We start from the raw sequence: 27,377 nt of genomic DNA on the forward strand, positions 1-27,377 counted from the left end.
TCCATGAGTCATGAGGGGGCCAAAGTTCCCCCATGCTGGCTCAGAAATTCTGGGAGTTGAAGTCCACCAGTCATAAAAGAGCCAAGGTTGCCTATCCCTGTTCTAGAGTCTCTCCTTTTCCTTCTCCCTTCTCCTCCTCTACGCTGCACTGATGATGTTCCCTAGTTGGGTAATGAAAGGTCTGCAAGAAAACAGCCAAGCTCAGAGGGCACCAGAGACCCCTCCTATAGAAAACTGTTGGCTCCTTTCTTGCGGAGGTTTTGCTCGGAGTCTCAAGAGGCGATCGGGGAGCATTAGCCAGGGCGGACCCTCTAAGTGGGGAAGAGCCCCCCTGCCATACTTCCTTCCCCCTCCTTGGGCGGCCATCCCAGACAGGCAAATCCATCACTACGGTAATCGGCCGCGCCGCTTCTCTCCACATTACGGTGCGAAAGGCCGCAAACGAGCCCCGCCTCCACGGGAGGGGGGGGGACGTGTGAGAAAGGGAGGGCCCCACGTGACCCGCGGGGGGGGGGAGAGGAGAACGAGCGAAAGAGAAGAACGGGAGTTGGGCAAGAGAGGAAGCTCTCGCGAGAATTCCACCAGGCAACGGCGCAGCAAGATGGCGGCGCCGGAGACGGAGGTGGTAGCGGCCGCAGGGCCGGGAGCCGGCCTTGAACAGGTAGAAGCGGCGGGGCTCCTCTGCCTTTTTTTCTCCCGTCGGGGTGTCCCCCTCCCCGGGCGGCCTCCCTTCCCCTTGGCGCGGGGGTCCCGGGCTTCAGCTTCCACTTGCCCCCGGGGTACTTTCCTTTCTCCCCCCCCCCGCACCCTCCCTTCCCTGGGATCACCTGACGGGCCTCCATTAGGCCCCCTGCCCCGTCCCCCCCCCTCACGACCCCCATCTCCCCTCATTCAGCATCGGGGCTCTTGACAAGTCAAGATTCCTTTCCCAAACCCCTCGCCTCTGACCTGAAGGGCTGGGACTACTACAACTCCCAGAATCCCCGGCCCAGGCGGCCGCTCCCTTGCTAGTAGGGGCTTCTGGGAACGGTAGTCCCAACGTCTTCAGAAAGGCGGGGGAGGGGGGGGAACAGGTTAGAGCAGAATTCCTTGACGCTTTTCAGGATCAGGCATCTTCCTCCCCCGCTCCTCAATTTTAACCTGTTTGGCTAAAAACTCGGAGGAAAATGGGTGGGTGGGCAGTAAAACAGGCTTTTATCAGGGAAGGGGTATCCTAACTACTTGGATCAGGTGGAATCAGCGGGATCGGAAGGATGTCATCTGTGTCTGTTGTCCTTTCGATGTTATCAATGGATTTTATTTGTTAAATGTAGTTAACTAATTAATTTTTGTTTTACACCACTCTACTTTCTGGGCAATTCACAAGAGAGAAACACCCAGAAGGATAAAATAATTCCACAATGACATAATTCCAGAATGACATAATTCAACAACGAAATAATCCCGCAGTGAAATAAATCAGTACAAAATAATTCAGCCATGAAATAATTCAACAATTAAAAATTCTACCATTAAAAAAACCCCCAAGCAAATGATGGCAGAAACCTGGCAACCATCAACCAAATCCACTACAAGGAACCTTCCATACACTCATGATTATTTCAATTTCATGTTCACAGTGGCCATGGAGGATAGGATGCAATTGTTGGAAGGCTATTTATGGAACTTAATGGCCAATGTGGATAACCATGAATCATGTGACAGTTTGGCCTCCTTATTTCATCAGCTATAAAGCCAAGGACCGTCTTCCTGATAACTCGCCATCCTGGATAGTCAACTTCCTTTTCTCATCCGAGGTTTAGTCGATTGCTTCTGCTTCCCCCCCCCCCCATGAAGACAGAACTGTGTCCTGTCATTTTTCTATTTGCTTCACTGTTGTCATGGTTACGGTTCTGTATCTCCGGAGTCTCCAACCTTAGCAACTTGAAGACTTGTGGATTTCAACTCCCAGGCTAGGGAATTCTGGGAGTTGAAGTCCACATGTCTTCAAGCTGCCACAGTTGGAGACTCCTGCTGTATCTCTACTCCATCTTTCCTCCCAGGTGAACCCTTAAAGCAGCAGCTCCCAACCTTTTCTATACCTCGCACCTCTAGAACGCTTCTGATATATTCTCGCACCCCTTACAAAAGTTCAGAATAACAAATTATGCATGTACAGTATAATTTTGAAACTTCTAAACCCAAGTTTTGCGCACACACACACACACACACACACACACACACACACAGTTAGGAACCCCTGCCTTAAAGCATCTATCCCTGCTCTCTCAGTAGTACCACCCTGGCCATCAACACTTAGCCAGGATTAATTGCTACTGCATTTCCTCTTCTACCAGCAGAAAAAAATTACTACTGGTGTTTGTTTTCTTTAACATCTCCTTTCAAGCTTCTTCTTTTTTTGGGGGGGGGGCTTATCTTTCTTTTCTCTCTTTTGGGGAATTGATTTTTGGCCTCCCTGCTAGGTGCAGTCTCCCCCCCCCCCCACACACACACAGGCCAATATCCTCCTGCTTTCTTCCTTTTCCCAGTATATTTTGCTTTGTAGTTTCTTCCATGGGGAAATAACACGGAGTCTGACTTGTTTTTTCATCTGCTAGGTGACTGATTCAGTTCTTTCTCAAGCTTCCTGCTATTGTAAAGATTCCTGCCCTGGTGAGCTATCACCTGGAATCTGGTTTAGAGGACAAAATCTACCTCTTTCCTTCTGCCACATAAATTCTAAAAATGCAGCAAGCATCCTGCTCCCCAATGAGACTTATTCTATTTTTTTTAAAAAAAAAATTAATCCTTTGACCAGAAACAAAATGCCCTGGTCTCTCCTTGTAAATGCTCATTGTCAAACAGCAGCCATTCTGGAACTGGGTACCAGGGGACACTAGTGTGTAGTAAGAAACAAATGGGATAATAAAAAGCCACTATTAAACAAAAACTCCCATTCATAGAGGGTGCTGTCTGCCTTGAGTGGCTTGGTTCAGTCCTCTGCCTTTTTTCCCCTCATCCTTTTTTGGAGAGGAATAATTGTTGTATCTCAACAGTTGAGAAATATTGAATCATTTAGCAGGGCCTGGTGCCTTGGTAAAGTCTCTGCCTGAGTTATTTCTCAAGGCTCACCTCTAAAATGAAGTATTTCAGTAGAACATCACTTACATTTAGGCAGCCCTCCTCTAATAGTGGAAAATCACTTTTTTTTTTTGTCTCCAGAAAAGCCGTCGATTCAGAGGGCGGAGGTATATCCTGGAGAAATGCTCTATATTTTTATCAATATTTAGTCAACAGTGCCTGGAATGTTGCTGGTGCCAACTGCTTCAGACAGGATAAATCCAAGGAATTACCCGTCCACACCTGTGGTTCTGCACCCTTTGCTGGGAAACTGCTCTTTAACTCTGATTGCCCACCATCTGTATCTTTAAGAGCGGTGCGTTTCAATGTGCCTTGGGATTCCCCTGGAACATTTATCACCTGGATGCTTTCATCTACTTCCCCTTTATTCTCCTTATCACATTCTCTGTTTTCATTTAATATTCTCTGGTTGCAATCTGCCGCAGCCGCTTTTCTTTTCAGATGAAGGATGATAATACTTGGAAGTCAATCCTACCCTTTGTATAAAAATCAAGTCTTTCTAATAAACGCTCAGTCCAGATTCAGAGATTTAATTTCCTCTCTAACTGGATCGAAATGTAAGATTTGAGAAAGGGTTGAATCTTCTCCTAGTGAATTTTGACCTTCACCATATTCCAAAGATAAATTCAAATATTTCTGTTTTTCAGCTAACTTTATTGACTTAGTGGGTGCCCCATGGATTGGTTAGGAACATAAACTGTAAATCTGGAACATAATCTGTAAAATGGGATTAATTTTGGGAGGTTTCCTATAGCTATAAACAATATAATTTAGGTAGGTGTTGTGAAAATACTATTATTCAACACTTGAAAAATTAATGCTTTATTTGATTCCCAAATGGCAATTAAATTAAGATTTAATGCCCCAACATACATCCTAATATAATTGCACCATCGAAACCTACTAAATTCCAGACCAGTCTAATACTTTTTAGGAGAAGATTTCCAGTCTAGTAAATTAGCTACTACTTTAAAGAGACAAATTTAAAACTCCAATTACTTAGTTAATTGAAAATTTGATGTTCCTTCCCACTTAGGAGCAAGTTGCTTATAAATGGTTATGTGTGGATAATTCCAATGAGATACGGTCATCTTTTACTGAGACTTCCCTAAAGTTTCATCACACACCCACACATACACAGACACACATATCAATGAGAAGTCCTTATGTCTACAATTTTGTTGCTCTTGTTGCATAACTTCCTGATAAGTTTAGTCACTTATTAAAGAATACAGGTTAAAGGTGAGATTAATTGGACAACTTTCTCCGTTTGAGATTAGTATATAGTGGTAGAATCAAGGCTGTTTAATATTTGCAAATAAGGTCAGAGCCAAGTTTTAAAGTTATATTTAGGAAGAGACGAAAGATCTCACCAAACTGGTTAGCGTGGAAAGCAGCGCCCAATGAGATTCATCAGCAAAAGTGGACTGAGGTGCACAAAGGAATAACATCCCAGTTTCACACCAACATGCAGGAGATCTGATGGGTTGATTATCCATTAGAAAACTTCCAGCCACGCATAATATTTTGCGCCTCTGCTTTAGCGTTAAGTTAGGACGAAAACCAGGCAATGCATCTGAACAACCGTATTTTCCAAAGCGCCTGAAGGCAGGACAAGAAGCAACAGATGGAAACTGATCAAGAAGAGAAGCAACCTGGAACTAAGGGGAAACTTCCTGACAGTGACAACAATTAACCAGTGGAACAACCTGCCTCCAGAAGCAGTGAATGCTCAACACTGGAAGTTTTTAAGAAGAGACTGGACAGCCCCTTGTCTGAAATGGGATAGGGTTTCCTGCCTGAGCAGGGGGTTGGACTAGATGACCTCCAAGTTCCCTTCCAACTTTATTATTGTTGTTGTTGTTGTTATTATTATTATTATTATTATTATTATTATTATTATTAAAGAACTTAAAATTACCTATTAATGGGAGCATCTGTGCTTGAAGTGAAAAAGCAAACCTGCCAGCCTGTGAACATAAATCTATGTTCTGCAAACCCATTGTTGACTTAACATTGCTAAAAAATAGGCAGCACATGAAAACAGCAACAGTCAGGAAGTCCTTGACTTACGACCGTTCGTTTAGAGACGGTTCAAAGTTACAGCGGCGCTGAAGAAAGTAACTTACAATCAGCCCTTGCACTTAGGACTCTTGCACCATCCCAGGGTCCAGTTGATCACCATTTGCAACCGTCCCAGCTGGCTTCCAACAAGGAACAGGCAAAGCAGGTGCACTTAATGATTGCCCATTTCACAACAACCAAAGTGATTTGCTTCACATCCCTGGCCAAAAAAAAAAAAAAAAAGATTGCAGAATTGGCCGTGACTTACTTAACCGCCACTGTGCTTAGCAGCCCATGATCCCTATCCTCTAGCAATGCTTGCTAGAGCCTGTAAAATTAAAAGTCCAGGGACAAGTTTGTGGAAGACCACCAACAACAACACACACACACACACACACACACACACACACACGAATTTGAAACCAGCATCTACTGCCCGGAATTTCCCCTACTTAAGAAATCTGATTTATTGTGTCCAATGGCTTTTTGTGATCCCCATTTTCTCTCTCTCTCTCTTTCCCCCCCCTTCTAAAGCAAGTGACGAGCAATGGAACTGCAGGGGGTGGCGAAGGGGTCGTGGAGACTCAGCAACAGAACCAGCCCCCGCAACAAGCCCCAAATGCCTGGCAGATCATCAAAGGAGTCTTATTCAGGTAAAAAAAAAAAAACTCAGCCCTTCTGGATCCACCTTCTCGTCTTCCCATTATGCATTATGCACGAGAGAAGGGTGAGTTGGTCCTGAGCACTTGGGTCTTAAAAGGGCAGGTGCCTGCGTTGCACGTGGTGTTCCTGTGTGGTATGAAAAAAGCATTAGCTTCTCTAGGAAATTAACAGCTGTGTTTCTGAAGGGCTTGAACATATGCAAGCTTACTGAAAAATAATCACCCTGGTTCTTGCAGCGATCGTATCTCCCTCTTATCAGTGGATGAGGAACTAGTGCAGTGGTTCTCAACCTGTGGGTTGGGACCCCATTTGGGGTCGAACGATCATTTCACGGGGGTCACCAAACAACGCAGTCCACCATTTCACCCCCCCCCTTTTCCTTAGCTGTGCTACTCCCTTTTATTCTCTTGGATTTTGAAAGCCAATAGAATAGACTCTCTTGAACAGAGTCTAATTCTATTGGCTTTCAAAAGCCAATAGGAGTTGTCCAGACTGTCTCTGCCCTGCTGAGCCCACCAAAAGTCCCATTCTGCAAATGGTGAGGCACCAGTTGAGTAGTCCTCGACTTATGACCGGTTGAGTAGTCCTCAACTTACGACCGGTTGGGGGTCGCGGCATTAAAAAGGTTGAGAACTACTGAACTAGTGGCTTCTCCAGGGTGACCAAACAAGACTCTCATAGAGATAAAAACGTAAGCAATGAGATTCCTTTTGACCGCTAGCTTAGTCTTTCAGTTACCCAGAGTCATACGAGGGTCAGTGGCCAAGTTGAGATCTGCTTTTTGTTTAGCATCTCCGTATAGGTAGGAGCCAACCCATTCTAGTAGAATGGACTCTTTGAAAATCAAGGTGACCCAGTGGGAAAGAGCAGAAATGTTGTTTCCAAAGCCTTGATTAAAATTGTTACTTCGGATTGCATCCTGGAGCTATCTCAGCAATACGCTTGGACGCCCGTGGAGTGCCAGCCCGGCATTAAACTTCCAAACAACGAAGCTGCTGAATATTCCAAGCTACGAGTGCCAATCAGGTTGGGACGGGGCCAGCATCCAAGTGTTCTTCCCCTAATATGAAGTTGAGAGTTTTGAAAATTCAGAGAAGAGCAATTAAGACGATCAAAGGCTTGGAGGCTAAAACATGCGGAGGACGGCTGCGGGCCTTGGGATTGGATAGTCTAAAGAAAAGAAATAGGGGAGACATGATAGCAATGTTCCAGTATTGGAGGGGCTGCCAGAAAGAAGAGGGGGTCAAATTATTCTCCAAGGCACCAGAGGGCAGGACAAGAAACAACAGATGGAAGCTGATCGAAGAGAGAAGCAACCTGGAATTGAGGAGAAAGTTCCTGACAGTGAGGACAATTAACCAGTGGAACAGCTGGCCCCCAGAAATTGTGGGCGCTCCGTCATTGGAGGTTTTCAACAAGAGATTGGACAGCCACCTGTTTGAAATGGCATAGGGCAGTGATGGCGAACCTTTTAGAGACCAAGTGCCCAAAACCCGCCCCCACTCCACCTCCCACCCTGCCTGCTCCGCCTCCACCCACCCACAGGGCCATGCACCACGTCCATGGCCCGCCGCAGATTGCCCAGGCAGCCCTGCAGCACCACGGCAGCCACACCCTCTGCACACACCCCTCAGCATCATCTGCACGCAATGGGGGTGCGAGGGCGAAGTCTTGTCCCTGTTGCCGGCTATGTACTTGGCTGTGCTGCTCCGAGCGGGCCGCGCCCGGGGGCAACTCTCCTCCAAGGGGGCTGCTGGTGAGGAGGGGGCCATGGGGGGAGGCAGGGCTGGGGCGATGAAGTGTGTGCCCACAGAGAGGGCTCCGAGTGCCACCTCTGGCACGCGTGCCATAGGTTCGCAACCACTGGCATAAGGTCTCCTGCTTGAGCAGGGGGCTGGACTAGAAGACCTCCAAGGTCCCTTCCAGCTCTATTCTAATATGGGCAAACGCTACGCTACAGTTTCTCCTCTGTTCACGAGTTGGCAGAGGAAGCTGCAGTTTGGCAACGGCTCCTTTCTCATCGTCTAAATGGCTCCATGCATCACTTTAACGTTAAAATAATAATTCATCTCGCATTAAATTGAAAATTGTCCAAAGTGTTATGGCCCGCTTTAAGTAGGGAGGAGGAGGAGATACCGTTAAATAGAAGATATATACTGATAGTCCTCGACTCACGGCTGCAATGGAGCCCACAGTTTCTGTTGCGAAGGAAGACATTGGTTGAGTTTTGCCCCATTTTACGACCTTTTTTGCCACCAGTTGTTAAGTGAAGAAACCAAGACATAAGGTTGGCCAAGCTGGCCACATGAAGAGACTCTCCTTGGTTTTCAGGTTTCACCGATGACTCATGGAAGCATCAGAAACTGATACGCAGCCTTGTGGCTTTCTCTTTCCAGTTTGTTGATTATCTTCAGCCCTAATTTTAAACACGGGAGGACGTTAATGCAACGAACCGCAAAGGCTAACAGCCCTTTCAGTTTTGGGATGCTATCTCTCCTCTCGACTCAGCGGATATTGCCACAGATGTCCTCACCCAGAAATGATTGACAACCAGAGAACAGGATAGATTTAATATAGATTAGACTCTATATGGGGGGAAATAGGTAAAAATGTTTCATTTGTATCCCATCTTTATTATTTGTACAAATAACTCAAGGCTGCAAAAATATTCCACACACCTTTCTCCTCTTATTTTTCCCATAACAACAATCCTGTGAGGTGGGAAAGTTGGGGGGGGGCTGGCCCAAAGTCACCCAGCTGGCTTTCATGCCTAAGGCGGGACTGGAACGCACCATCTCCTGGTGATTGGTCCAAAGTCACCCAGCCGGCTTTCATGCTTAAGGCGGGACTAGAACTCACCGTCTCCTGGTGATTGGTCCAAAGTCACCCAGCTGACTTTCATGCCTAAGGCGGGACTAGAACTCACCGTCTCCTGGTGATTGGTCCAAAGTCACCCAGCCGGCTTTCATGCTTAAGGCGGGACTAGAACTCACCGTCTCCTGGTGATTGGTCCAAAGTCACCCAGCCAGCTTTCATGCTTAAGGCGGGACTAGAACTCACCGTCTCCTGGTGATTGGTCCAAAGTCACCCAGCCAGCTTTCATGCCTAAGGCGGGACTAGAACTCACCGTCTCCTGGTGATTGGTCCAAAGATTGCGTACTCTGCCAAGAGTCCCAGACGGGCAGCTATAAAAATATGGTAAAATAAATGAATAAACCAGCTTAGCAAAGTTATACAAGCGTTGCATTTCTGGAAGAAGCCAAATTTGAACCCGGGATCTTTCAGTTCAGAAAATTAACTTCTCGCTCGGAATACACTACCGGCCAGGCTCTGGTTTTCAAAATACTTTTTTCCTTGCCTCTTGATTGAACTGTCTTGATGAAATTCGGGCCGCGGTGCTGAGGGCCTGATGGAATTCTTCTGCAGTCCGCGCTCTTGGGATTCAAAAGGAGTTGTGGCATTTTATACTGTCCTCAAAGGCAGTCGATATCGGAGACCGAACAGTTCCAGACAACCGCCTGTCCCTGCAGGTTGCTGGAATTCTCGCCAAGAGCCCTTGCGTCGTCTCATAATTCATTTACCTTTTAACTTATTCGTAAGCCAGCCCAAGGACTGTGCAACAGAGATCTGTAAAACTGTAACTTAATTAACTGTAATTAACAATGTCAACTTCATATAAAGAAAATTTGTATAAAATGTTTTATAGATGGCACCTTCCACCAGCAAGATTAGCAAAAATGTTTAAAAATACGTCAGATAGATGTTGGAAATGTAAACATAACATAGGCACGTATTATCATATTTGGTGGACATGTGGGAAGGCAAAGGCTTATTGGAAAAATATACATATGTGGTTAGAAAAAATCTTGGGCGAACAAGTGGATTTTAAACCTGAACTTTTTCTACTAGGCATTATGCCTGAAAAGACTAATGAACAGAAATTATATTTAATTTTTCACATCGCCACAGCAGCGAGAATAATCTTTGCACAATACTGGAAGAATGAAGGACTGCCATCAGAGGAAGAAATAATCAGGAAAATACTGGAATGTGCAGAGATGGACAGATTAACTATGAGGTTGAAAGACAAAGAAGACACTACTATCAAATTTGGAATTTATTTTATTCTTGGTTAGAGAAAAGAATGAAGGATTAGGAATTGAACGTGTATTAGTTTAGCAAACTCCAGACAACTTGTTGATTGGAAAAATTAACATATGTTGATGAAATTTTTTTTTAATAAAAATAGAGAAAAAAAAAATAAAACTGTAACTTAGGAAGCTGTTCTGGCAGTCATTAAGGGGTGGAGGTTTTACTATGTGACTCTAAAACTCTGTTTCTCAACCTTGACAATTTTAAGGCACGTGGACTTCAACTCCCAGAATTCCACAGCCAGCAATGAAGTCCACGTGCCTTAAAATTGTCAAGGTTGAGAAACACTGCAAAAGCTGCAGGGACTACACCACACCATTGCCATCATCAGAAGCCAGGGTAGAAAAGCTTGGTTTTTCCAGAGATGCTTTTCTTTTAGAAAAAAAATGCAGAGTCCCTGCAGAGACTCCCTACCGCTAGTCCTCGATTTACGACCCCCATTGAGCCCAATATTAACAAATATCTCGCAGGTCTGGCTGGGCAATTCTGGGAGTTGAAGTCCACATGTCGCAAAGTTGCCAAGGTAGAGAAACACCATACAGGAAGTCCTCGACGTACGACTGCAATTGAGCCCCAAATCTGTTGCTAAGTGAAATATTTGTGTGCGTTTTGCCCCATTTTGCAGCTTTTCTTGCCGCAGTTGTTAAGGGGATCGCTGCAGTTGTTAAGTGAGACAGTTGTTAAGTGAATCTGGCTTCCCCTGTTGGTTTTGCTTCTCAGAAAGTCACAAAAAGGGGATCACACAACTCTGGGACACTATAACCGTCATAAATAGGAGGCAGTTGCCCATCACCTGGATTTTGATCCCGTGACCATGGGGCTGCTGCAACAGTCGTACGTGTGAAAAATGGTCACAAGTCCATTTTTTCAGGGCCACTGTAATTTCGAACTGTCACTAAATGAACGATTGTAAATTGAGGACTACCTGTATTAGAACCTTCAGTTGAGAATAATAAAAAGGAAAATAATAAAAATAAAAACCCTAATGCCCCACCAGGTTTATAATGTTTGATGAAAGAGTTATCTTCTGAGGACTTCTTTGTCCAATCTGGATTTCTTTGGAATTTCCCCAAGTTGGCCGCTGCCTCTCGATGGGAAAGCTTGGTTTTAAAACTGGTGCAAATGCTCAACTTTCCCCCCCCCCTCTCGTCCTCCAGAATCTTTATTATCTGGGCCATCAGTAGCTGGTTTCGCCGTGGACCAACAACACAGGATCCATCGACCCCTGGAGGGGCAGCCAGGGCGCCAAGCCGTAATCTCTTCCCTAAGGACACTTTAATGGTGAGGATGGCTGAATCCTGATTTGGGATTCTCCAGGGGTTTGTGTCGGATTTTGATTCTTGGGTGGAGAAGTGAGCAATAGGCTCCTTCTCTGGTTGCAGAATTGAAATTCAGGTTTTTCTCCCCCCCCCCCCATAGCATTTTGTTCCTTGTGTTAGTTAATTAGCTATATCAGTGGTTCTCCACCTGGGGTCGGGACCCCATTTGGGGTCGAATGACCATTTCACGGGGGTCGCCAAACAACGCAGTCCGCCATTTTTTTCCCCTTTTCCCTAGCTGTCCTACTCCCTCTTATTGGTGGCCACACCCACTTGGGGGTCACCACAACATGGGGAACTGTATTATGGGGTCACAGCATTAGAAGGGTTGAGAACCACTGAGCTATATCCTACCTATTTATTTATTTTAAATTTTTTATTTTCAATTTTACATTACATTCATAAAAAATACTTCAGATAAAGAGTAAAATAAATTTATACACACAACTTTCAGTATTGCTCACCCATTTCCCCCCAAACCACATCCACCCTCTCACCTCTTCTCTCACTTCCCTCTTTCCCTCTTCTTCCTCACTCTCCCCCTCTCCTCCTTCTCCTCCACCTTCCTACTTACTTCTCCCCTTCCTCCTATCTTCTCACGCCAGATGCAGTCCAGGGGAAATGCCCAAGCAATTCCTCTCTCCGAATTAAAACATCAATATTATATACAAGAAAACTATTTCTACTTATCTGAGCTATTTAACCTTCAACCCATCTATAAAACATTTTATAAAAATTTTCCCTCAGATTTTGAGCCTGCGTAAATTTTATCATTTCTAATCCAAATTACCTCCCATAAATCCAATGAAATCGGTTCCTGAATATTCTGGGCCTACCTTTTTTATTCTGAAATGTTAAGTCAAATGGTTCGGCCTAGTTCACCTTATTTTGTATGCTGCAATGTTTTCTTCCATTTTTACTCTTCTGCATGTTCTGTTTGGCTGCTAGATAGTTATTGAAATACTAGTGGACATTGCACACATCTCAACATGTCTTCTTTATTATTTATTTTTATCCCATCTTTATTATTTCTTATAAATAACAACGCTGTGAGATTTTCATGCCTAAGGCAGGACTGGAACTCACCGTCTCCTGATGATTGGCCCATCCTCACCCAGCTAGCTTTCATGTCTAAGGCAGGACTGGAACTCACCGTCTCCTGGTGATTGGCCCAACCTCGACCAGCTAGCTTTCATGTCTAAGGCAAGATTAGAACTCACCGTCTCCTGGTGATTGGCCCAACCTCACCCAGCTAGCTTTCTTGTCTAAGGCAAGAGTGGAACTCACCATCTCCTGGTGGTTGGCCTAAGTCACCCAGCTGGCTTTCATGCCTAAAGCTGGACTAGAACTCACCATCTCCTGGTTTCTAAGCCAGCACCTTCACTCTAGCTCTCTTACCACTGCCAGTTGTAAGCATTTAAAAATGTTGTTTTTCTGAAGAGAAGCCATGAAGGTGATTGATACAATCTCTACCGAACTATCAATTTTTCCCGGCTCCGAAGGAGCTTCAGTCAGCGACCCATCGTTTTCCTCCTTCAGAACAAGATACGTGGGTCTGTCTGCTCCAGCCTAGAGTCTGGGTTCCAACTCAGTGTAATGAATTTTTTTCCCCCTTGAATTTTTTTTCTTTTCCTGGCAGGATCTCCATGTCTACATATCCGAACACGAGCACTTTACTGACTTCAACGCAACGTCGGCACTGTTTTGGGAACAGCGAGATCTGGTCTACGGAGACTGGACAAGCGGAGACAATTTTGATGGCTGCTACGAGCGTTACACCGAATTGGAAGTTCCTGAGGTGTGTGAACAGATGCCACCGTTGGCCTCTTTCTCCATGGGCCACAGTCTCTTTGTGGACAGCCGGACTCTTCTCTCGGCCCCAAGCGCTCCGTGCGCAGTTTTCCATACCGCGGGAAGCATGTCCCAGAGCCGTTACCCAATTGCCATTTTTAATGTGATGGGGGAGGGCATGTAAGTTAACGTTTATAAATATTGATGTGTGATTTCAGAGCGTCCAACACAACGGTTCCATTTACATCCACGTGTACTTTACGAAAAGCGGGTTCCATCCCGATCCCAAAGAGAAGACACTCTACAGGCGGCTTGCCACAGTTCACACTTCTCGAAGTAAGCTTCGGTTCCAAGCACGTTTTTTAATTTATTTATTTTTCAATTGAGGGCTTAGCGTTGGCAGTGGTGGTGGGAAATGCTTTCAGCGTTTGATAGGTTCTCTCCCCCCCCCCCCAAAAAAATAATGTAGTTGGTCTCCATTTATTCTTTCTATAACTGGCGACTGGCCTAAAGTCATCCAGCCGGCTTGCATAGCTACGCTGGGACTAGAACTCACAGACTCCTGGCTTCTAGCCTGGTGCCTTAACCACTCTACCAGAGCGATGAAACTTGGATCAAAAGTTTACCTTCTTTCCCTGTTTTGTTTTGTTTGTCTTGCAGTGATCAATAAGTACAAACGTAGACGCTTTCTGAAAACCAAGAACTTACTAACCGGGGAAACAGAAGCAGATCCTGAAATGATAAAAGTAATACGATAGTTTATCTTCTTCTTGTTTCTCCTTCAAAGTCCCATTTTGTTTTCCCTATAGCCGTTCTGTCCTCAGCTTTACAGCCTCCAGCTCCCTGATGGAGTTTGGCCTCTGCAAAAAATAAAAAAAAATTGCCAAGTGGCTATTATAGTTTGCCTGCTGAAATGGTTTTCTTTGTGCCTTTGAGGGGTTTTCCTCAATAAGTGCCACAACCTTCTACCTGCCAGCCTCTTCCTTTTGATGAACAGGAGGCTGGCTAGAATTCTACAGACTGTCCTCGTATAACTGGAAGAGAACATGGGAGGTAGAAAGAAGCGAGATGGATTGAACGGTCCCTTTCCCCTTTTGTAGTTTAATGAAATAGAACCAAATTTTTTATCTTTTTAGACTAAAAGAAATCCCGGCACATTGCAAATTATAGCTTCTGGGCTTAGTGGAAAAGGCTTAGGGGCCTTTTGGAAAGATAAAATAAGCCCAGTAGAGGCCCCGTGGCAACTGGCCGTCATTGGAAACCAGAGGCGAGGTTTGACAGAGCTCATGAGATCTGGAAGAAGGGGAGGAAAACCTAAGCCTTTTGGGAGTTCTTGGCAGAGGTCTAGATGTATGAAAGTGAGACAGAAAGAGAGAATCTCATATTCAGGTTACGCCTTGTACATACAGATGGAGTCACACCTGTGTATTTCATCTGGAAAAAGTACTGGGGCCTTTCCCACTGTGACTGGGAAACACCCTACATGAGTCTAGCTGGGCCTGTGGTCAGATCTGTTGGGTTCTCTGGCAAACTGGCAGATGAGTGGAGTGGAATGGAGTGGAGTGAGGAATTAATACAATACAATATGGAATAGAATAGAATAGAATAGAATAGAATAGAATAGAATAGAATAGAATAGAATAGAATGCAGAATGCAGAATGCAGAATAGAATAGGAATTAGAATGGAATAGAGAATAGAAATAGGAATCAATAGAATAGAAATAGAATAGGAATTAGAATAGAATAGAGAATGGAATGGAATAGAAATAAAATGCAGACTAGAATAGAATAGAAATAGGAACGAATAGAATAGAAATAGAATAGGAATTAAAATGGAATGGAATGGAATAGAATAGAATATGGAATAGAATAGAATATGGAATGGAAGAGAAGAGAACTGAAGAAGCTTCTTGAATGAGAAGCGAAATCTCTTCAAGAAAAACCAAAGAAAATCCAGTTGCCTCTTTAAAAAGCTCCTTTGGGACAACCAAGACTTGGATCACTGAGAATCTCCATAGGCAGCCCTCCCAAAGAGGGTTGTTTTTTTTTTTTTACTGAACCCATCAAATTCCAGTCTTTTAGATGGCTACTGAGGGCTCTAGAATGTCCCTTTCTCTTTTTTTCTTCGCCCTCCCCAAGAGAAAAGTTATTTACGCTTTGTGCTTATCTTGCAGAGAGCTGAAGATTACGGCCCCGTGGAGGTGATTTCACACTGGCATCCCAACCTCACCATCAATATTGTGGATGACCATACACCGTGGGTGAAGGGCAGTGTTCCTCCCCCTCTGGATCAGTGTAAGACTTCAGATAATTCCGAACATCTGGAATTTCTCTACGCTGGCGGGTGGGGCTTCCTTTCAGTTTTGCACTTGGACAAAATTATCTTTTGGGATGCCTGGAACTAGTTATGAGCATAGGAGCTGCTCCCCAGTTTTTCCTCGATGTCTTTGCTTAGCACCCGCTCTCTCCTGTGACTCGTGTTTTACAAAGCCACAGTACATGTAAGTCCTCGGGTTAAGGTAGCAACTGGGACCAGGATGTCACATGGCCACCTCATTTTGCAACCGTAAATCTTGCATTCCATTTTGCTATTGTTAAACGAGGACCACCTGGGTCGTTAAGCAAGGTCCTGGCACGATTGCAATTTCTGACTTCCTGCTAGCTTTCCCAGTGACTTTGCTTATGGGAAACCAGCAGGAAATGTAAGAAGTCACGGTCCTGTGACTGCAGGGATATTTCACAGGCTAGAAATCTGGGGAGACATTATAACTACCGCTTGTTTGGCTGTAACTCGAGGGGCCTCCAAATCTGGCAACTTTTAAGATTTGCAGAATCTGCTCCCAGAATTCCTCAGCCAGCCATGCACAAGAATCTTCTCAATTAACTATTCAAAGAATTTTTAAAAGAAGGATAAAATTTACTCCACAATTGTTTTTGCTGGGTATTGTTTCTGATTGTGACAGTAAAGAAACTATATTAATGTTAAATTTAATTATAGCGGCCAGGTTGTTAGTAGGGCAATGTTGGAAGAAGGAATCTTTGCCTACTTTGCAAGAATGGTTTCTTAAAGTTTCCTATTTAGCGGAAATGGCAAAGATTTCGGCTTTCTTGAAAGATCAATCGCAAGAGAAGTATCTCTTGGTATGGAAAAGATGGATAAATTTTATACAATATAAATATGATATAAAAAAATATTATTTAGTTTTTGAATAATTTCTATTTAAAGTTTAAGATTTTTTTTCTTTTTCTTTTTTCTCTCCTTTTTCTTGTTTCTTTTCTTTTTCTTTTTTTGTTTTTTAAATATGGGTGTTAAAGTATTTTATAATTTGTTTAATTATTGTAATCAAATTTGTATATGGTTTATTTGTGTTTAAAACCTTTTCTTTTAAATTTTAATTAAGCCTGTATTCAGCTCTGGGAAGGTTGGGAGAGGGCTGGGGTGGGTTGGGAGGGTCTGGGGAAGGGAAATTTTTTTTTGTAAAATTTTAAAAATTTTCAATTAAAAAAAAAAAAGAATCTTCTCAATTAACGTCAGCACTTGCTTAGCGTTAGAGAAGGATTCAACGGCACTTCAGGAAGATTGGACTTAGTTTGCCTGTGACTACACAGGGACTCTAAGCTAATTCCTCTTTTTACCCCAGCCCCAGGTTCTGCCACTCCTTTTCCCACAGCAGTGATTTGAAGCTAGGTTCCTGCTTTACTTCCCTCCCTCCAGCCTAGCTGGCAGTTTCCCAACTTAATGGGTATTTTTCTGGACAGGTGGGAAAAATGGGATCCTGCAAGGAGCCAGGAGTGCCTTTATCCCTGCCCTCCATAAAATCCAGGGTGCTGAATGTACCCTGGTCTCCATTCTCCCCTGGCAGCATCTGGATGCTCGGCTTCTTTTTTTCCAGATGTGAAATTCGACGCCGTGAGTGGTGACTACTACCCCATCCTTTACTTCAACGATTACTGGAATTTGCAGAAGGATTACTACCCCATTAACGAGACCGTGGAACGGTTGCCCTTCCGCCTTTCTTATTGCCCGCTTTCGCTCTGGCGCTGGCAGCTCTACGCTGCCCAGAATAGCAAATCTCCTTGGAATTTCCTCGGGGAGGACTTGTACGGACAGTCCGACGAGGAGCAGGATTCTGTGAAGGTGAGCGGTGCGGAAGCCTGGGAAACCTCAGGCTCTGGATTCCGGAGCTGCATCTAAAACAGGGAGGACTAGAATCCTTGTATTAAAAAGCGGAATATGGAGGTTTTAGAAATTCTGGAAAAATAGAGAGCCAGTTTTGTCTAGTGGTTAAGTCCCCAGGCTAGAAAGTGGGAGACGGTGAGTTCTAGTCCTGCCTTAGCCATGAAAGGCAGCTGGGTGACTTTGGGCCAAGGACCAGGAGATGGTGAGTTCTAGTCCCGTTTTAGGTATGAAAGCTGACTGGGTTATTCTGGGCCAATCACTAGGAGATGTTGAGTTCTAGTCCTGCCTTAGGCAATGCAAGCCGGCTGGGTGACTTTGCGCCAGTCTTTCTCTCTCAGCCCAACCCACCTCATAGGGTTGTTGTAGGGAAAATGGGAAGAGGAAGATGGATCTATTCACCACCTTGACTTATTTGTGAAAATAACAAAGGCAAGCATTCAAACAAATAAATCAAAACTCAAAACTAGGACAGGGTATTGTTCTCAGGCCTGGGGATCGGGGTGTGTATCTTGAGTCATGCTGACGGGGGTCACGGTGACGGATCTTTTTTGTGTGTGTCTGTTGTTTCTCGTGTCGTCTCACAACCCTTTGGTTTATTTTTCTCCTAGGTGGCTTTGTTAGAAACAAATCCTTACTTGCTGGCTCTGACTATTGTTGTTTCCATTGTGCATAGCGTTTTTGAGTTCCTTGCTTTCAAGAACGGTAGGTTTCAACGCCTTGGAGAATCGCTCCTCCCCTCCCGTCTCCCTGCTGGGATTATTAGCAGTCCTCGACTTACAGCCGAACGTTTCCAGTTACGGCCAACTCCAAAAAGGCAACTTACGATCCTGATTCGAAATTCCATCGCTCGCCTACGTCCGGTCACGTGACCGGACTTCAGGAGCTTGGCCACACACGGTTCAGCAAAACTGCCCATTGCAAACCATTGGTTCACTTAATGATGCCTGCGTTCACTTAACCACCTCAAAAAAAGGTCGTAAAAATCATATGACCGACCGCCTTTACGGCCGTTACACAGTCTGACTATAATGGGTAGACTCCGTTACGGTCACAACGTCGAGGACTCTCTGTTTAAAAGCAGGACTGTCTCCCGGATCTTTTTCCCGACGCTGGGTTGAGCGTGCACTGCTGCGTGTTGTCACGTTCGGCCACGTTACCAATTCTAACCTAGTACCACCCCGGGAGACATTCGGTGGTTCTTCTAATCCAGTGTTTGTCTACCTTGGTGACTTTAAGACTTCAACTCCCAGAAGCTGGCTGGGGACTTCTGGGAGTTGAAGTCCATTTAACTTAAAAGTCGCCAAGATTCTAGTTGAAAGGACCCTAGTCTGGTAGAGCAAATGATGTGAGCGGGGATTACTTCCTTCTCCGACCTCATTGCGTTCTGATCCTCTCTGTTAGATATTCAGTTCTGGAACAGCAGGCAGTCTTTGGAGGGCCTGTCCGTCCGGTCGGTGTTCTTCGGGGTATTCCAGTCCCTCGTGGTCCTCCTCTACATCCTGGATAACGAAACAAACTTCGTGGTACAAGTCAGCGTCTTCTTCGGTCTGCTCATTGATCTCTGGAAGATCACAAAAGTGATGGATGTCCGGGTAAGAAAGGGGGACCCATAACTTGAGGAAGAAGAATCAAGTCAGTTTGGTCGCGTAGTTAAGGCACCAGGCTAGAAAGCAGAAGGCAGCGAGTTCAAGTCCTGCCTTAAGCCTGAAAGCCAGCTGGGTGACCAGGTCAGTCGCTGGGAGACTGGGAGTTCTAGTCCCGTCTTAGAGGCGCAAAATCCAGCTGGGCCAATCGCCCAGACAGGGTGAGTTCTAGTCCTGCCTTAAGCCTGAAAGCTGGCTGGGTAGCTTTGGACAAATCACCAGGCGACTGTGAGTTCTAGTCCTGCCTTAGCCATGAAAAACCAGCTGAGTGACTTTGGGCTAGTCCCTCTCAGTCCAACTCACCTCACAGGGTTGTTTTTGTGAGGAAAATAGGAGTAGGAAGGCTTATTAGATACGTTCACCATCATGAGTTATTTGTAAGACGCACTTTCTCAGCCCTTTCCCTGGTTATAGTCCACCCTTTTCCCACCCTTCCCAGCCCATCATAGGCATACAACGATTGGGGATGATGGGAATTATAGCCTCAGTGTACTTGGAGGGGATTCGGGGAAGGGAAAATGTCTTTAAAACCAGCCTGAGCTCTCCAAATCTAACCCTCTCTTCCATTCTCTCCCACCCTGTTTTCTGCCGAACAGCTGGATCGCGAGAACAAAATTGCCGGGATCGTCCCACGCTTGACGTTCAAAGACAAATCGACGTACATCGAATCATCGACCAAAATCTATGATGATGTAAGTTCAAGCCTTCCCAGGTGTGGACACACGCCAGGTATTCAAGGATAGCTGCTTCTTTCCCGTCGGGACTCTCATCGGAAGGTGGTCTTTGCATCCAACTCTTGTGGTCCAAAGAGCGAGGTCGGTATTTCTCCACCTCAGCAAGTTGAAGATGGGTGTCCCAAAGGTGCTTTTTCGGGAGACAACTGGACTTCCTTTGTTTTTCCTTGAAGACATTTCGCTTCTCATCCAAGAAGCTTCTTCAGTTCTGACTGGAGGATGGAGGATGGAAGGATTTATGTTCTTTGCAGCCATCTGGTCGTTAGCGCTCTTCCTGAGAGTCGTTGAGGCAGCTTGGAGGTTTATCTGTGCCCCCAGGGTCACTTGAGTGGTGCAAATGGGTGGGGAGCCTTCTTGGAACTGTTGAAAGGACCGTGTTACAAACAGGAGATAGATGGTGTCGTCTCCCTCCCCTTCTGTTGAGACTGGGCTGTTCAATTTTAATGTAGGTGACCTCTTTGACCCCTCAGTCAGAATGAGTACTAACAACCAGACGACTGCAAAGAATGTAAATCCTTCCATCCTCCACCATTCAGTCAAAACTGAAGAAGCTTCTTGAATGAGAAGCAAAATGTCTTCAAGGAAAACAAAGTCCAGTTGCCTTTTGAAAAAGCACCTTTGGGACAACCATGAACCTGGATGACCTGAGAATCTCCCTAGGCCAGGGGTAGGCAACCTGGGCTCTTTTATGACTGGTGGACTTCAACTCCCAGAATTCCTGAGCCAGCATGGCTCAGCTTGGAAACCTCTCCCTTTCCCCTCAGCGTAGCTGGCTCAGGAATTCTGGGAGATGAAGTCCACGAGTCATAAAAGAACCAAGGTTGCCTATCCCTGGTCAGTCAGTCTGTCTGTCATCTAGGATAGGGGTAGGCAACCTTGGCTCTTTTATGACTCGTGGACTTCAACTCCCAGAATTCCTGAGCCAGCATGGCTCACCTTTCCCCTCATCATGGCTGGCTCAGGAATTCTGGGAATTGAAGTCCACGAGTCATAAAAGAGCCAAGGTAGCCCACCCCTGGGCTAGGCCTGTATTTCACAACCTTGGCCACTCGGAGATGGGTGGACTTGAACTCCCAGAATTCCTTAGCCAGCATGGCTCAGCATGGAAACCTCTTCCTTTCCCCTCAGCACGGCTGGCTCAGGAATTCTGGGAGTTGAAGTCCACGAGTCATAAAAGAGCCACTGTGGCCTACAACTGGCCTAGACTTTCTTAGTATATCTGATGCCTAATAAAAGCTTCTGCCTTTTAATAAAATGCTGTTGTTTGAAAAGGTGCTAGGAGACACCACCACCACGCCTTGATTGTTGGCTATCATAGATTAATATAACTGATTTCCTAGAGCGTTAAACAGACCTAGCTCTTGCAAAAAGCACGATGCGTGGACTTCAACTCTCTTGCTGTCTAGGGAATTCTGGGAGTTGACGTCCACCCATCTTCAAGCTCTCACGATTGAGAAATGCTATACTAAATATCACCTGTGGGCGACTCCAGCAAACATTCATTCATGCAGCTTGGTGACGAGCTGCTCAGTGTCCCTGGGTGGGTTTCTCTCTTCGGAACTCCTGTATGCTTGACTTTTTCCAGCCTGCCCTCAACCTCCATTTGCCTTCTCTAGATGGCCTTTCGATATCTCTCCTGGATCCTCTTCCCACTGCTGGGTTGTTACGCGGTATACAGCCTGCTCTACATGGAACACAAAGGCTGGTATTCCTGGATCCTGAGCATGCTCTATGGGTTCCTGCTGACCTTTGGTGAGTTCGCGGAGGCTGCCTCCTAACAGCTTCACCTATGCCCCCGGGCCTGGCTTCCCATCTGCTAGTCCTTTGAGGTGGTCCAGACAGCAATAGCTATAGCACTTAGACTTATATACCGCTTTGCAGTGCTTGACAGCCCTCTCTAAGCAGTTTACAGAGTCAGCACGTTGCCCCCCAACAATCTGGGTCCTCATTTGACCGACCTCGGAAGGATGGAAGGCTCAGTCGACCTTGAGCCAGTCAGGATCGAACTGCTATCAGTGGGCAGAGTTAGCCTGCAATATTGCATTCTAAGTACTGTGCCACCAGGAAGGAGAATGAGAAAAGGGAAAAGGAAGGAAGGGAAGAGAAGGAAGAGCAATTAGCACTTAGATTTATATACCGCTTCACAGTGTTATACAGTCCTCTTTAAGCGGTTTACAGTCAGCCTCTTGCCCCTCCCCCCCAACAATCCGGGTCCTCATTTTACCAACCTCGGAAGGACAGAAGGCTGAGTCAATCTTGAGCTGGTCAGGATCGAACTGCAGGCAATGGGCAGAATTAGCCCGCAGTGCTGCACTCTAACTACTGTGCCACCACCACAGATCAGGGAAGAGTGCTTGCCGAGCATCTCGTTGCGATAGTACAGGTAGCCCTTGACTTACAGCAGTTCGTTTAGTGATCGTTCAAAGTTACAGCGGCCCTGAAAAAAGTGACTCATGGGCTTTTTTTCACACTTACGACCATTGCAGCCTCCCCAGGGGCACGTGATCAAAATTCAGACGCTTGGCAATTGGCTCACATTTATGATGGTCGCAGCGTCTCAGGTCACGTGATGCCCCTTTGCGAACTTTTGACAAGAAAAGTCAATGGGGAAGCCAGATTCACTGCAGCAATTTGCTTAACGGTGATTAGAAAGGTCGTAACATGGGGCCAAACTCACTCAACCCATGTCTCCCTTAACGAGAGACATTTTGGGCTCCGTTGTGGTCATAAATTGAGGACTACCCGTACTGGTCCCTCTCGCCCTCCAGGCTTCATCACCATGACGCCTCAGCTCTTCATCAACTACAAGCTGAAGTCGGTGGCTCACCTGCCTTGGAGGATGCTCACCTACAAGGCCCTGAACACCTTCATCGATGATCTCTTCGCCTTCGTCATCAAGATGCCGATGATGTACAGGATAGGCTGCCTTCGCGACGGTAACGGCTTCTCTCTCCGTCTTGGCCCTTCCTCCCCTGCCCTGCAGCCCTGGGCTCATCCTGCTAACCCGATTGTTCCGGCTGGTGGGGGGTTCCAGGACAAGGGCCTTCTTGGCTGTGGCTCCTGACTTCTCCCCCCACCCCCACCCCAAGTGAGGCTGGGCCCAACCTTCCTATCTTTCGTTGGGACCTAAAGACGTGGCTCTGCCAGTCGGCTCGGGGCCCCGTGGGAGATCAGTGCAAGGGAGGTGGTTGATTAACAGGTCCCATCTTACCCCACTCTGCCCCCCCCCCCCCGTGACCTTGGTTTTAAGGTTAGAGTTTAACTTTTTTATGTTTTAGCTTAGATGTAACTGTGAGCCGCCCAGCATTATCCTGTGGTAAGATGGGCGGCCAATAACTAACTAACTAACTAACTAACTAACTAACTAACTTTCTTTTCTTTATTCCTTCCTTCCTTCCTTCCTTCCTTCCTTCCTTCCTTCCTTCCTTCCTTCCTTCCTTTTGTCTCATTTCTTTTTTCTTTCTTTTTTTTCTCTTACTTTCTTCTCTTTATTTCTCTATTTTTCTTTTTTTTTCTTTTTGTGTCTATTTCATTTCTTTTTCTTTCTTTCTTCCTTTCTTCCTCTTTCTTTTGTCTCATTTCTTTTTTCTTTCTTTTTGTTCTCTTACTTTCTCTCTTCTCTTTATTTCTCTATTTTTCTTTTTCTTTCTTTTTGTTTATTTCCTTCCTTCCTTCCTTCCTCTTTCTTTTGTCTCATTTCTTTCTTTTTTTCTCTTACTTTCTTCTCTTTATTTCTCTATTTTTCTCTCTTTTTCTTTCTTTTTGTGTCTATTTCCTTTCTTTCTTTCTTTCTTTCTTTCTTTCTTTCTTTCTTTCTTTCTTTCTTTCTTTCTTTCTTTCTTTCTCTTCCTCTTTCTCCAACCAATCTACCAAGCTCTCCCTCAAGGCCGTTTTCCTTCCCCTGGCACCCATCAAACCCTGGTGGATTTAACATTTATAACCCCCAGGGGCCACCAAGAGTTGGGGGAAAAGCGAGATTAAAGTTGGAGGGGCAGCAGCTTTAGATCAGTGTTTCCCAAACTTAGCCCGGCTGTCTGGGGAATTCTGGGAGTTGAAGTCCACAGGTCTTAAAGTTCCCAACATTGAAAAACTCCACTCTAAACCCTCTTTTCCTCGCCCAGCTCTGGTTCAAGCTTACATTTGCTCTCTCGTCCTCCCCAGATGTGGTTTTCTTCATTTACCTCTACCAGCGGTGGATCTACCGGGTGGATCTAACCCGCATGAATGAATTTGGCATCAGTGGGGAGGACCAAGCAGGAAGGACAACGACGACCATGAGCATAGCTCAGCCAGACGGTATCCCTCCAGCGTTGGCCAGCAGCCCACCGGGGGCTAAAGCCGAGGCTCCCGTCAACAGCCTTGCCAACGCAGCGGTAGAGAGAGGAGCTGGAGAGACCCCCACTGCCAACTCAGGGGGCTCGCCCGATGCCGTCCCCGAAGCCCTCCCGGTCAAAACGGCAGAGGAGAAGAAGAAAGATTAACCCGCTCTTTTATTTTTTAAAAAAATTCCTAACTGGACACTCTCACTGTTGGATAATGGACAGGAAGCGAACGGGTAGGGGGCTGGGCGGAGGCAGAGTCGTTTGGGGTCTTCCCGAGCTCTTTATTTTATATTCCAGGAAAACTGCTGGGGGGGGGGGGAGACAGGCAGGAGGTGGGGGGAGGAGAGGGGTCAGTCAGCCAGAGCCACGAGGAGACCCCTTGAAATGTGGAAGTGAAGTGTGACATGTTGTATCTGTTGCGAGAGAGACCTCACCTCACCCCCCTCCCACCCACCCACCCACCCAAACCCCGCTGTAGATTTCTGTGTTTGAACGCAAATCCTCCCGGCCAGTAACCAATCATTGTGAGCGCCATCTCCATCATGCGGGTCATTCAGACGTTCGGTCGTTTTCCGGAGTTCGTTTCCTGCCAAGTTTTTGTGTGTCTCCGTGTCATATATAAAAAAAGAGAGCTGATGCCACCCATGCCAACGATACCGTTTCTCATCACTGCATTCCCGAGAAGGACGATGGATTGAATAAATTCATATGGGTGTTTATGTTTAAAACAAAACAACTGAGAAACCAACCGATTCTCTTTTGGGGGGGGGGCACCTCCTGTTGCTTCTTGGCGGGATTCGGGAGAAGGCCTTTGAGGAAGGGGCTCTTGGGGGGGTGGGAGAGGTTGCAGAAGGCTGGGTCTTTGGGGGAACGGCAGAAAACTAATGAAAACCAAAAGTGGAGTTAGTGTTGCTTAAAAAATGCTCCGTGTTTGTAGCCAGGATGGGGGGGGGGTCCTTTTACCTCCAAAATGGAGATGTATCGATGTGTTATTGTGTGCAGGTAGTCCTTCGACTTATGAGCACAATTGAGCAATTTCAGTTACTAAGCGAGACTCTTGTTAAGCAGTGAGTTTTGCCTCATTTTATGACCTGTCTTGCCACAGTTGTTAACAGATTCACTGCAGCTGTGAAGTTGGTAACAACGGTCATGAAGCAAATCTGGCCTCCCCATTTGATCTCGCTCGTCAGAAGTTCGCCAAAGTGGATCACAGGACCCGGGATGCTGCAGCCATCCTAAATATGAATTAAAGTGTCCTAATTTTGATCACGTAACCATGGGGGGGGGGTTGCTTCAATGGTCATACCGTGTAAAAAAACCGATCATTGGTCACTTTTCTCAGTGCTGTTGTAACTTTAAATGGTCACTAAATGAATGTTGTAAGTTAAGGACTTACCTGTATTGACTTACATAGACCTAACTTGGGGTTTATCAATCTCGGGCCTCTTTAAGATGCACGGACTTCAACTCCCAGAGTGCTGCCTGAGGAATTCTGGGAGTTGAAGTCCACAAACCTTTAAATTGCTGAGATTGAGAAAGGCTTCTCTAAGGGGTCAAAGGCGCCCTCGTTGGATTGGTGAAGGGCGGGCTTTGTCGAGGGCAGGGAATAACGGCAGAAGCTGGCTTATACTGGCAGCTTAACGGCATGTAGTCCTCAACTTACGACTGTAACTGAACCTGGAATTTAGATTGTAACTTGTCCTGGTCATTAAGCAGGTCACCATGTGACCGTGTCCGGTTTTGCTGCCTTTTTGTGCAGCAGTCCTTAAAACGAACGCCACAGTTGTTAAGTGAAACTATTATCCGCCGTGGGCGATTTCTGCTGGAAACGGAAAGTAAACACTGGTGACTGGGAAAGAAGAAGAACATTTTAAATTGCAGTCACGTGACCATGGGACACTGCACATGGCTGCAAATACCGGCTAGTTTCTGAGCACCCAAAATGCAATCACTTGACTGCAGGGGGCAGGGGTGTGTGTGTGGGGGGGAAACTCCAAATCCAGGTCATAAGTTTCCCTGGAGAGATTGGTAACTTTGAATGGTCATTAACCAACTGGTCGTAAGTCAAGGATTACCTGTATTGAAATGTCTGGGTTCCTTGCAGACATTTCGTGACCCAACTAGGTAACATCATCAGTGCTATAAGGGAGTGGGGATTGTTTCTGTTTATATACAAAGAGTTTGCTCTGTAAATGTTGGTGGGAGGGATCTTTTGGGGTTCCTCGATTAGGCTATGGTTTACTGTCGGCTTGTTTGTCTGCCTTGATAATTCCTTGAGTGATCAAAATTGACAGTAGACCAATAATCAAATAAACACCCCAGTTAAGGAACTATCCATTCAGACAAACTAGCTAGCGGTAAACAACAGCGTATTCGGGGAGCCATTGAAAGATCCCTCCCATCAACATTTACAGGGCAAATTCTTTGTATATAATCAGAAACAAACCCAACTCCCTTCTAGCACTGATGATGTTACCTAATTGGGCCGTGAAACGTCCGCAAGAAAATAACCAAGCTCAGAGAGCAACAAAGACCCCACAGTCGTCCTCCTCCATGTCCACCCCCATCCTCTCCTCCTCTCCACAAACCCCCTCCCTTCTAGCACTGATGATGTTGGGTCATGAAACGTCTGCAAAAAAAACCACTCAGTGAACTTACTAACTTAACAGCTGCGGTGATTCAGTTAACGGGGCAAAAAAACTTGTACACTGGGGCAAAACTCACTGAACAAATATCTCACTTAGCAACAGAAATTGGCTCAGTTGTAGCCGTAACTTGAGGACTGCCTGTACATTTAAACTGGCGCTCTCTGAAACTACCCATTTTAATTCCTGGTTTATGGGGTTGTGTTTTTTTCACCTCTGCATCTCTTGCGGCTCTTAAAAAAATTTTGAATTGAGCTGGACCAGGCCTCTCCTGCCTGGCCACGTATTTTTGCCTATCTCACTCATAACTCATCCTTTTGGGGACTCTGATTTTGTTCACTTTTTACCCCAAAGCATGCAAAGGTACTATTCAGGGTATAGTATATGGCGCAACATGATGGAAAATGTTGAGAGGGGTCTTATTACAAGTTATCAAAATCCTTATGATAGGGGTATAAATGGACTTCTTTGGAAAACAAACATTTAACTGAGGGAAAGGGAAGAGTCCCAATAATAGAAAAAGGAAGAAATAGTTTCAAATTTGAGTCAATGTCTTTCACTGGGCAAGACACTATGTATCAGAAACTCTTTTTATAACATTTTAGCAGAATCCTTGCAAAGCAAAGCATAGCAACCAGTCCTGGATTTTTTTTTTTTCTTAAAAAAAAAGACTGAAAAAAATAACATTCAAAATAAAACCAAGGGCTGCCTGGTAAGATTGTGACAGGGTGGAGAAGATGCAA

At 45.6% G+C, this 27,377-nt stretch overlaps 1 protein-coding gene and 1 long non-coding RNA gene across 2 annotated transcripts; one reads left to right on the plus strand and one right to left on the minus strand.

Moving 5' to 3' along the window:
* Positions 1-527: 527 nt before the first annotated feature.
* CLPTM1 (CLPTM1 regulator of GABA type A receptor forward trafficking) lies at positions 528-24,282 on the plus strand. Its single transcript, XM_039369184.1, has 14 exons — positions 528-661; positions 5,719-5,837; positions 11,157-11,280; positions 12,958-13,116; positions 13,328-13,445; positions 13,770-13,855; positions 15,285-15,405; positions 17,004-17,248; positions 17,899-17,992; positions 18,692-18,882; positions 19,530-19,625; positions 21,284-21,419; positions 22,436-22,603; positions 23,829-24,282. Exons 1-14 carry the CDS (start codon positions 602-604, stop codon positions 24,146-24,148), a joined length of 2,037 nt encoding a protein of 678 aa, XP_039225118.1. The 5' UTR covers positions 528-601; the 3' UTR covers positions 24,149-24,282.
* On the minus strand, positions 3,157-5,699 carry LOC120319875. The gene is made up of 2 exons (XR_005559851.1): positions 5,250-5,699; positions 3,157-4,722 (listed from the first exon to the last, which is right to left on the minus strand). It is a non-coding gene; the product is annotated as an uncharacterized LOC120319875 (long non-coding RNA).
* Positions 24,283-27,377: the final 3,095 nt, after the last annotated feature.

Source organism: Crotalus tigris, unplaced genomic scaffold, assembly GCF_016545835.1.
Source record: "Crotalus tigris isolate CLP2741 ecotype Arizona unplaced genomic scaffold, ASM1654583v1 scf7180000020990.9691751010:1144802, whole genome shotgun sequence".
Lineage (NCBI taxonomy): Eukaryota > Metazoa > Chordata > Lepidosauria > Squamata > Viperidae > Crotalus > Crotalus tigris.